Below are 12,013 nucleotides of genomic sequence, written 5' to 3' on the forward strand. Positions count from 1 at the left end.
GCCATGAATTTGGTAGGGCCTTAGACATCACATGTGGCTGCTTCTCTGAACTGAGTGCGGATTGCCCATCAGTGCAGCCAAAGAACCCCCCACCCCCACACAGTCATCCTTACTGAGGACAGAGATTTATAAAGGTCCTAATCTGAGCACATCCTGCAAGTGCCCTCAACACCCACTGCAGTTAAAGGCCTTCAGTTCCTGTCCTGAAAACTGCAGGGCCAGATCCACGTTTCTGCACGGAGCTAAGGAAAAATCACCCACTCTATGTGCACTCCTATAATTCAGGTTTTCATAAAGGTGAAAAATAATCAGAAAATCCTACAGAAGAAACTTACTCAACACTGCTCTAAATACTGCCAGAGAGATACAATACATAGTGTCGAAGTCCCCCTCTTCAGGCATACAATAAAATATATTTAATTTACCTGCTTGTTAATTATTTCTATTATTCGGATGATAAAATATTCCAAGATCTGGTAGTTGTCCAGCCTCAGATGGAATTCACTGAGGTCTAGAGAGTCCTGTGGAGGTTCAGGCCAGTATCTGTGACACTTGATTTTTCCAAGCTCCACTTCTTTCGTCATCATGGCAATCACATCTGACTCATTCTCCCAAATCATTTGCCAGAAATCAGCCACAGTGCAAGGCAGAGGCCCCTGTGCTGAAATATAGAAATGTTCCTTTTCTCCAATATGCGCTCGGATGTAACTTGCATTAATATAGCCCTTGGTTGCTCCAAGAGGAACCCGTGTTGCATCATCTGGACAGAAAGAAAAAGTCCTCTGAAGTTTTGCTATTTCAGCTGAAGATCCAAATTCATGTCTCTGTCTAGGCTCTAAGGGGAGCTTGAACATCAGGCAGTTGAGTGCTGTCTCAGTGATATTCATGGTGCATTTGGCTGGCCAAGCAACATTAATATCCCTGCTAACAGGCAATTTCTACAATCATATTATATGATTCATCTCTTCCTGCTAAGAACTATATTGTTTCTTTAAGGCACTTCTGTCACAATCTGACAGGCCTTATAACAGGGTACTATGGTAATAGTCCAAAACACTGCAGTTCACCCTACTGTTACCTGAACCAGTACCATATGATACTGTAAAGTTTCTGTAACACAGGGAACTTTAAAAACTTGTAATATTTCTCCAATATTACACAACACTGCAATGCTCCCGTTGTTGCAGATTACAAAGAGGTCTGTGTGTAAATGAAAATGGCATACTGCTCTCTCTGTAAATAGTGAACGTTCTGCTGTGGCAATCAAATCTTAATTCCAGAAGCCAGCTCCGATTGGTAGTGAAACTTTTGTGCCTTGCTTGAATTGATCAATGGGGATTTGGGGTCTGCGGGTTGGATCAGAAAATATTTATGTTCTCAGATGCTTTGGAACATAGGAAAAAATTTTACCCCTTTTCGGGGGCCTCAATCATGCTGGGACAGAATTCCACTGTATCACAGTCATTTGACTGGCTTTAAAGCACAGCCATTACAGTTAGGGTTAAATCTTCCTGTGCAAAATTTAGGAAGAGGTTCTATGGAGACAGAGAAGGGACTAAACCCCCCATTTCACCTCCCACCTCTCCTGCACCCCTGGGGACAATGTCTGGGGAATCTAGACAGCAGCAAATTCATTAGCCTTACCCTTGCCCTACTCCCAGAAACCCACTGTAGAGGGGAAGAGCAGGAACCCCTCGTGGAGCTGGGCTCTGTATCACTGAAGGGGTCAAAATCTCCTGCATGAACCCCACCAATTCTACCCACTGCCCATGTACCAGATTCCACTGTTTCTGGAGCCCCCGACGACAAGAGGAGGGACTAGATTTGCCTGCTATAACTCAGCCTACCAGCTGTTTTCCTTGGCTCCCATGTATTCCTCAAGTGTTTTTAAGCCCCTTTAGTGTACTTGCTTACATGGAAGGATATCTCGGTATCTGTTTTTCTCCCGGTTTTCTGGCGCTTTCCCAACTTGGCAGCCATCGAGCGGTTTCATGTGTTCTAAAGCCTAGATCAAAGGTAGATAGTCAAGACACTTCATTTCCTGCCTCCAAAGAGAAGCTGCAGGGTTAGCATTAGGACTCGCCATCAATGTATGTGACCTATGACTAGGAAACCGAGTTTAGTTTGGAATACACTCAATACGCTCTACTCTATATTTTCAGGTAACACAGAGGCCCAAAAGCAAGGCACTTTCATTTCCCATCTTCTAAATACTTTGAGAGACCAGTGACATTCTTCAGCCCCCATGAGTGAGTATTTCCAGGGATTTCCCACGAGATTTCAAACCAAGGTCTGAGCACATCATTGAAGATCCCATGGCATATTCGTTAGTGAAGGGCATGTTCATTCTGGTGTCTTGGCCACATTCCAGCATGGGTAATGAACAAGCTGCTGCCCTAAAAAACACTTGTAATTGCTAGCACAGAGCAGATGTCACATTTCCACCCCAGTGGAGGCTGCATTTCAGTGATTGGGGGAAGTGATATGTATAGGGCACAATTCAAAGGTAGGTAGTGTAAGTTACGTGATCATAAGTGTTTGTACATAGGTATAAGGTTTAACTTGATATAACAAACACATCAAAGAACAGGAAGGTGTCAGTTAAAGTAGTTTCATTGACACCTTTTTGCACTTTCTTGTAAGTTGCTTTTCCTGTTCCTCGTTTTTATCACCCTGGGGTGAGTTACACCAACTTACACTCTCCAATACCTACTTCCACCCTATTATCGACGTATATGCTACACTAGGGGTTATCAAATTTCTTTGCACCGCAACCCCCTTCTGACAATAAAAATTATTACATGACCCCAGGAGAGGAGACTGAAGTTTGAGCCTGCCTGAGCCCCGCCGCCCTGGGTTGGGGGCTAAAGCCCAAGAGATTCAGCCCTGGGCAGGGGGCCTGTAACCTGAGCCTTGCCACCCAGAGCCAAAGTCAAAGTCTGAGCCCTGCTGCCTATGGCTGAAGCCCTTGGGCTTTAGCTTCAGACCCGTGCCCCAGCAAGTCTAACGCCAGCCCTGGCAACCCCATTATAACGGGGTCACAACTCACTTTCGGGTCCTGACCCACAGTTTGAGAACCACTGTGCTACATACTTTTGAATTTGGCCCACGATCTGTAAAGCACTTGGCAATTCCTCAGTGTGAAAGGAGCTCTGGACTAGTAAGGGTACCATGGGCCCAGACCTCATTCAGAGAAAGTGCAAACTGGTTTTGAATGACGGATCAGGTACAAAGAATGGCCTTAAAAAGGGACTACATCTTGTGTGACCAGACCCACAGGACTCAGCTGATAGCTGCTGTAGGACAACGTAGCCAAGAGTGACCTAGGGCACCCTCCTGCCTGAGTCACTGATAGATAGGAACTTTAGAGGCTGTTAGGCTTGTGGGATGGTTAGCAAACACTACACACTTCTGTCAAACACCGTTGTGTTGGGGGGATTTTGTTACCGGACGGCAAGAGCTGGACAGGAGGTAAAAGGAACAAAGGAAAATATAAAATAGGAATTACCATGGAGACCAGGGACAATTACCAGATTCTTCAGAGGAAGGTCCAACCTTGTAACAGACAATTATAGAATAACTTGTCCTTAAGGGAAGTTTAAGGCTAGCCCCCATCAGTCAATGGTTGGCTTATGCTCTGAAGCAGAAGAGTTTATAACTTTTACCATTTTTATCCCAGCTATTGTAACTTCACATGTTCTCATTATCCATAGAAGTGTCTAATCCTCTTTTGAATTCACAGAATCATAGAACTGGAAGGGACCCTGAGAGGTCATCTAGTCCAGTCCCCTGCACTCATGGCAGGACTAAGTATTATTTAGACCAGTGGTTCCCAAACTTGTTCTGCCGCTTGTGCAGGGAAAGCCCCTGGCAGGCGGGGCCCGTTTGTTTGCCTGCCGCGTCCGCAGGTTCGGCCGATCGCGACTCCCAGTGTCCACAGTTCGCTGCTCCAGGCCAATGGGAGCCGCTGGAAGTGGCGCGGGCCGCGGGACATACTGGCCGGGGGACATGCTAATCTTTGAGAGATTCGGTTTTTTTCACACATAACTCACTTTCCCAGTAGTGCCAAACACTTAGGCCTACAAAAGCAAAGCAACACATCTCACCACAAACTCTTTCAGGATCTCTTGTTCTTCAATCTGCCTCCGAAGGCTCTGGATCAGAACTCTGAGACGAGACCTCAGATCTTCCCCAGTCAGTGATGGCATAATGTGAGTCAGCTGAGTCAGCTCGTCTTCAGAAACAAGTTTTCTGCCTACGCATTGACAACAAAGAGAGGATGAGTTTAATCTTTGTAGTGCAATGCGCACACACTGCTGGCTTTGAAAAGGAGGGGATTGCTAATCTTCAGTTTCTTTTGCCACCTACTTTTTGGAAGCAGAATCCAGAAACAGTTTCTCAACCTCGTTTATGTTTCCAGCTGACACAAGCATAAGTCAAAACCCTGGATCTAAACACCCCCAAATTTCATGGAAGATGGATTCTGAGCCAAACACTGAAGCTCATGGCCATGTGCATTTGCTAAACACAGCCTAGACTAAACACAATGTTACTGCAGAACTGTATACTTCAATGCCTGCTTACACTGGTGCAAAAGACTCCACCCACATCTTCACTGTAGATCCTCCACTTCCTACAAATTAGTGCGGTCACTTTCCTGGTGCTAAGAATAATTACTGTACGTTAACTTTCCCCCCAAGTCAGGAAATATATCATGTTCTGTTTTTACCTCTTCCTCCCATTCCAGCCCAGGACTTACAATTTTTCAGCATGTTGGCTGCACCAAAGCGAAGATTAATTTTTATTGGTTGTAGCCCTACCTGAGGTAGGTGTCCCAATTTGAAACTGTGGTCTACTGAGCACATGGGTAAATGGTTAAGAAACCTGCATAAATGTCAAATATTCATACATGAAACACTGCTAGGTCAACGGAATCTGAAGACTCACATTTGGTCTATCTGAATTCTCGTGGGACAATACAGTAAGTCTATGTTCAGACCGCTGGTGACACTGGAACCAGAGATGCTGGTTTGAGTTACTCTGTAGTGCTAACAGCAAATGGAGATTCCTCGTTAGCTCAAGTTACAAGGGCCTGTAATGCTGGAGCAGGACAATCTAAGCTCTATTCCTGCCGTTGCCATGAAGTTCCAATGGCCACAGCATGCAGCATAATGATGAAAGTTGTGTTCCAAGAAGCCACAGGTGGGATAGACAGAAAGAGCCTCAGCTGGTGTCCTATTACTATTTATATCAGTGTAGCACCTAGAAGCCCTACTTACAGACCAATAGTGTTAGGTGCTGTACAAACACAGAACAGACAATCCCAGAATGGGCCTAATTCTGTTGAGCTCATTAAAACTACACTGGGGATCTGGGCCAGTATGTTAAAGAAAAGAGAGAGCCTTTCACACATTTACCCCTGGATAGAACAGAAATCCTCCGGGCCACATCATCTTCCTCACTTATCCAGCTGTCAGTCTCAGACTCCTGACTGTCTGTTCTAAAGCTGCTTTCACACGTGTAGTATTTCTGTGATCTGTAAAGCAATGCTCAGTTAACATTCTAGTTGGGAGTGGGAGCCACCATTACAATGAAGGCTGCATAAGCGTTTGAGTTCTAAGCTCTGTTTTAAACCACTCAGCACTTTCATGAACTTTCTATTTTCAGACACTGGCATGGGTTCTGGATGACAGAAGTCCCCCACAGCAAACGTTCCCTTTGTCTGTAGCAGTGTCTGTAAATACAGCAGCTAATGGTATCCGCTGCTAACTTTTAGGAGCTTAATTTTAAAAGGTTGAGGAGACCTTATATGTAAATCCAAACAACTCTTTAACAACAGTTTAAGCGTGGTAAAGTTATGAGCAACTGAAAATAGGGTCTTATAATAGAAGAAGTGCTAACCTACCTTAGCTAATAGGGAGAGCTGGTAGGGCCTCCTAAAATAAATATCCCCCCAGAGTGTTTTACAGCATGGAAAAGAGATAGCCCTGAATCGAAAGTCCCAATCCAAACACCACTTCACTTTGGAAAGTCTGGATCTGAATCCAAACTTTGAGGCTACTTTTAACGATTCAATGGGCCAAACCAAAACCCCAGATCTAAATCACACTAAACTTTGGGAAAGTTTGGATCCAGATCCACACTTTTAGCTGGGACCCATTTCCAGTGTAAATGGTGTATTCTCTATAAGTTGAAATATTTCAATCATGCTGTGAGGACTTCAGTAACCCAGCCAAAGGTTATGGGTCTATTTCAGGAGCATAAGAGGGTCTATGGCCTGCAATGACTACACAACGACCAATGCCAGATACAAATATTTGTCTTTTTTATCATAGTTGTTAATTTCACACAGAAAAAAAAACAATTCCTGTGCCTTTAAGTCCAAGAAAATCACACACAATTTCTTTCTCCGCTTGTATGAGGGATTCATAGATATTAAGGTCAGAAGGGATCGTTATGATCATCTAGTCTGACCTCCTGCTCAACACAGGCCACAGAATCTCACCCACCCACTCCTGCGAAAAACCTCTCACCTATGTCTGAGCTACTGAAGTCCTCAAATCATGGTTTAAAGACTTCAAGGAGCAGAGAATCCTCCAGCAAGTGACCCGTGCCCCATGCTACAGAGGAAGGCGAAAAACCTCCAGGGCCTCTTCAAATCTGCCCTGGAGGAAAATTCCTTCCCAACCCCAAATATGGCGATCAGCTAAACCCTGAGCACATGGGCAAGATTCACCAGCCAGATACCCAGGAAAGAATTTTCTGTAGTAACTCAGATCCCACCCCATCTAGCATCCCATCACAGGCCATTGGGCCTATTTACCATGAATATTTAATTACCAAAATCATGTTATCCCATCATACCATCTCCTCCATAAACTTATCAAGTTTAATCTTAAAGCCAGATAGGTCTTTTGCCCCCACTGCTTCCCTTGGAAGGCTATTCACTCCTCTGATGGTTAGAAACCTTCATCTAATTTCAAGTCTAAACTTCCCAATGACCAGTTTATATCCATTTGTTCTTGTGTCCACAATGGTACTGAGCTTAAATAATTCCTCTCTCTCTCCAGTATTTATCCCTCTGATATATTTATAGAGAGCAATCATATCTCCCTTCAACCTTTTTTTAGTTAGGCTAAACAAGCCAAGCTCCTTGAGTCTCCTTTCATAAGACAGGTTTTCCATTCCTCGGATCATCCTAGTAGCCCTTCTCTGTACCTGTTCCCTACTGATCTTGTGGAAAACACAACCCACCAAACTTTCTAACAAAATTGCAGCTACATACTTCTGAAGGTTATGAAAATGGCTGATTAACATCTTCTTTTCCAGTTCATGTCCATATGTGTCTGCTGGAAAGCGGAGCCAAGTATTTATTCAACCATTTGAACTCCTTTTTCTGTTTGTGAATTATCCCCAAATAGACTTTGATTTTTATGGTTTTGTTTGTCATTTGATGAATGACTTATATAAATGTATTTCAGTCAGTGGGCTGCTCAGATGAATTAATTCATTATTCATGCTGTGAGATGGCTGATCTCTATCATGGGGGACTGTTTCTGATCACAGATTCAATGACTTCCAAGGTAGAGCCAAGCAGAACCAGGGACACCCAGCAATGTCAATGGCAGCTGAGGCCATTTCGTGCTGAGCACGAAAATCAGACCACCTGGTGCTGCACAGACAATATAAATCTTAAGACGTTTTTTGTAAGAGTACAATATGCCTTGATGTCCTTGTCTAAAATTCCCCCTCCTGTCACTGCTGTGTGGGGGCTTGTTGGAATCCCCATTGCAGAGGTAGCTGCATTTCAACAGTGCTGAATAAATGTAGCTTGGGACTCACTATGGGATGGATGGTGCTGTATAAATCTATGATATTAGGATTGCTCAAAGAAATAGAAGAACAAACTGGCCATGCTGTACATTGTCATGAATTTTTATGTGCTGGAAAGACTGACCTGTCTGCATTTGCCTCATACTCCAGTTCAGTTGATTGACTTTGCAGGGGTGAACCGCATTTACTTTCTGATTCCTGTGGAAACAAAATAAAACCATAATGAAAAATCAACGGGAGGAAGCATCAAGAATACCGTTAATTTCACTGATAAATTTACTTCTCATCTGACAAAAACATGTCCCTTGTTAAAGCCCGGAAAGGGAAATGGAAAGTTTCCCAGTCAAAGATACATGCACAAATCTCAATTCAGCATCGCAGGACCTACTCAGCGTAAAAAGTCTCTTCAGCTGTATTTGCAAGCTCCACAACAATCCAGACATCTCTGTACAAGTGCACATCCTAGCATGCATCACTGAGATCTGGAGGGATCCATATTAATTATTCCTCTGCTCTCACAATGAGAGTACAATCACTTACAGGATTTACGATCCACGCCATGCTCTCTGTCTCCCACATACCGTATTAACTGGCAGCAGGAAGCACCACTGGATGAGCATGAACTACTGGCAATAACTTGCTTTTTATCCCAGGCACAACAATGCCAGCTGCAAGTGGCACAGTGCAGCTGGTCTATGGAAGGAACACTTGACTGGCGGAGAAAGCAGACACTTGATTGTCCTCCAGATGGAGGAGACAGCGTGCAGATCGGTGGCTGATTGTATAGTTCCAGAGTGATAATTGGATTCTGCATTTAGATTATGATACAGAACATCTGCCTTTATCATATGCAAGTTGCTCCTTCTCAGTTGTAACGTTTGAGAGATATTTATCTAGATTTCAGTTCAGGATGGATTTACTCTCATTCTTTCCCTAATTTGTATTTCAGATGCAATCAGAAAACCATCTTTGCATATTACGAAGTGTAAACTGTTGAATCCCCAAAAGTACCTCTACAAAAGTCACCATTTCTGTCTTATTGCCATATATTCAGGCTTATTTTCCCCCATCAGAAATGCAAAAGAAGCATGAATTCAGTAATCCAATTTCTACACGTAAGACCAAATTGAGTGGAGAAAACCATGGGGATTTTTGTTGGTCTCTTAGCAGAGAGAAGATATTTTTCTTTGCTCCTTTATTCATCCATTTTTCTCAGTACTTTGTCAGTTTTAAAAGCTACCCGTTGGGAGCAAATGGCAGCAGTGGTTTTGAAAGTAAAGCATATACACTACCTGCTTGAAGGAGATTGGGCTCAAGACATGCTGAAAATAACCAAGAATAAGACATGAGTTTGAGGCTCCCATTCAGCAAATACCTTAAACGTGGGTTGAATGCTAAGCATGTGCTTTGCTGAAAAGGGAGGGACTTAACCATGTGCTTAAAATTAAACAAGAGCTTTAATATATTGCTAATTGAGGATTTTATTTTATTTTGGGGGCAAACTGATTTGCTAGATCATGTGCACAGCATAGGTGTGATTCTGTATTTTAGTGATCTTGGACAGTTAAGATCCAGTCTAATCCCTCGCTCAAAACTTTGTCAAACAAATTCCTCCCACCCTGAAATTTTCTCAGCTCAACTCAACTCAAAGATGCCATTTTTGTTTTGTTTTAAATATGTGTGAAATTGGTTGAGCCTTTTTTTTTTTATCGTTTGAGCATGGAAAGAGTTACATTTTGGCCATATTTTTTTATCAGCAACTTTACAGCTGTATAACTAAAAAATGGCCGAAGCTACAAAACTTGGCATATTTGGTAGACCTTGCTGAGGCTTAGATACCAAACTAAGTTTGAGGAAGATAAGTTTTGTCGTTTCAAAGGCTGCAGTTGGTGGTCAGTAAGGTGCAACTTTTTAATAGGTATCTCATTAAAAAAAATGGCATTAAAAATGTAAAAGTTGCGAAGTCAAACATTCAGAAGTTAGGAAATGCCAGAATAAAGATTGTCTGTGCAATCTGAATTCAGCCCCCTTGTGTGTCTGTGTTATGAGACAGTCTTTAATTACAGGATCACATACTATGTTTTTTCCATATGACCCCTGCCTCAATCCGGAGCTACCAGCTCTGCTTATAATAGCCCAGTCCCTTCAGCATGGTTTATTGCAGTGGTTCTCAAACTTTTGTACTGGTGACCTCTTTCACATAGCAAGCTTCTGAGTGCGACCCCCCCTTATAAATTAAAAACACTTTTTAATATATTTAACGCCATTATAAATGCTGGAGGCAAAGCGGGGTTTGGGGTGGAGGCTGACAGCTCGCAACCCCGCATGTAATATCATCGAGACCCCCTGAGGGGTCCCAACCCCCAGTTTGAGAACTCCTGGTTTATTACTTTATTAGAATATGATCCTCCACAAAGGGGTGGCCCATTAACTGATTTCTCTTCATTTCCCCAAACCCATGCCACTGAGACACATGTAAACAGGTCACCAGGTAACGTCTAGAAATTCCACTCAGGCTTCACCTTGCTGCACATCTGGCTGGATTCCTCTTCCACTCCTCTGAAAGTGAATGTGTGCTCGGCTTCTAGGCTTCCCTCGCTACCTTGTTCATCTGAACGCAAGAGAGTGAGAGCAAAGAAAAAGGTCTTTAGAATCTGAGAGGCAAGCTCCTCCTCTTCTGTGCAGTGTGACACTGGCAGCGTGGAAAGCCCATCAGCAGAGAGCTACAGAAGCAGACACTAGCTGTAAACCCCCCCAGGCTCTGGACACTGAGCTTCTGGCTCCTCCAACTAGCACATATAGGGTGCAGTCCTACCCGCACTGAAGTCAATGGGAGTTTTGCCAGGGACTTTGTGGGAGCAGAATTTCCCCCAGGCTGTGTATCTGGCAGCTCTTCCCCACCTGCCCCACTTATCCCTACTCCCGCACTGGAGACGAGAGGGGAACAGGTCACCTCTTCCTTCCAGGCCAGCACCTAACGCAGCTTCCAAGTCCTGTGGAGAAGAGACTTTTAATGTGACTTGTGGGACGGGCTTGCACCCTCAGCCTGACGCTCAGAAGGACTGGAAAAGAGGGGGGGAAACATAAACCTGCTCCCTATATCTGACTCCAATTCACAGGGGTCACCTGGGGGCCATGTCCCTCATGAGCAACCTAGCCTGATGGACCCCCATACCCATCCGACCCGCCTCATTCCTCAACTGCCGCCAACTGTCACACCCTCCAGTAGAACCTTCTCCCACGGTCTCTGTGACATCGCTGGCTGGCACCCCCCAGCACCCAGCCTGGGTGAGAAACCTCTCCCTACACGGCACACCGGCAGTACAGTCTGGGCAGCGTTAGGGAAAGGATGGGCCAGCGCTTAAGAGTGCAAGCAAGGCTCTCAGGAGACCCAAGTTGGATTCCTTGCTCTGCCTCAGCCTTGCTATGTGACCTTGGTCCCATCACTTTGTCTCACTGTGCCTCAGTTCCCCACACTGCCCTACCTGAGCGTGGTGCTGAGAGGATAAATACACTGAAGGTGCTCAGATACCATGGTGACGGAAGTCGCAGATAGACTCAAAGAATTAATGGCCATTCAGAGCCAATGGAATGTGGAGATGTCAGAATGAGCAGACTGAGCATAGATATGGTTAACATAAGGGTAATGAGCGAGGGAATAAAGGCCCATGTGGATAATGATAGCAGTGAAGAAAAGGAAAACTGTCTCCCTCCTTCTGCGTAGCAAGATAAAACTGCATCTAGTTCCAGGGACTGGGAAATGCTTGCAAGACTTTCTAGAAAACTGCAGCACTAAGAAGTCCCTATCCCCACAGCACACTAGCTCAACCTAAAAGCACCAGTCCCTTGACCCCTGAAGTCATCCACTCCTACCTTCTTTGATGAGCAAGCCAAAAAATGGCCCCAAAAATCAATCCATAACTCATATCCCACAAATTCTTGGACCTCAAAAGGATTATGGGATATCTAGGGCGATTTTCTGACCGTTTATTGGATCGGAAACCAACAAAATTGAGAACCACTGACTCAGCAATGCCAGTTAGATGTTAAATGGCCAGCTATATATGTAAATTACCACAACTTTGTATACGATCAGTGCAATCAGTGTGTGCAAATTCTACAAGCCATGCTCTCTAGTGCAGCAAAACGTTTGTGTATATATATATAAGCAAGAATACAG

The 12,013-nt window shown here is 44.1% G+C and overlaps 1 protein-coding gene across 1 annotated transcript in view; it reads right to left on the reverse strand.

Annotated features, from left to right (window-relative positions):
* Positions 1–12,013, reverse strand: part of FRMPD2 (FERM and PDZ domain containing 2) — a 128,878-nt gene that overhangs the window by 5,326 nt on the left and 111,539 nt on the right. The window contains exons 40-45 of the mRNA XM_078853925.1: positions 10,356–10,444; positions 7,958–8,031; positions 5,418–5,536; positions 4,107–4,255; positions 1,915–2,005; positions 426–760 (exon numbers count right to left, since the gene is read on the reverse strand). Of these exons, the coding sequence (XP_078710051.1) occupies positions 426–760; positions 1,915–2,005; positions 4,107–4,255; positions 5,418–5,536; positions 7,958–8,031; positions 10,356–10,444 (857 nt within the window). The remainder of the gene's footprint in view (positions 1–425; positions 761–1,914; positions 2,006–4,106; positions 4,256–5,417; positions 5,537–7,957; positions 8,032–10,355; positions 10,445–12,013) is intronic.

The sequence above is a fragment of the Lepidochelys kempii genome, chromosome 7 (assembly GCF_965140285.1).
Source record: "Lepidochelys kempii isolate rLepKem1 chromosome 7, rLepKem1.hap1, whole genome shotgun sequence".
NCBI classification, from domain to species: Eukaryota; Metazoa; Chordata; order Testudines; family Cheloniidae; genus Lepidochelys; species Lepidochelys kempii.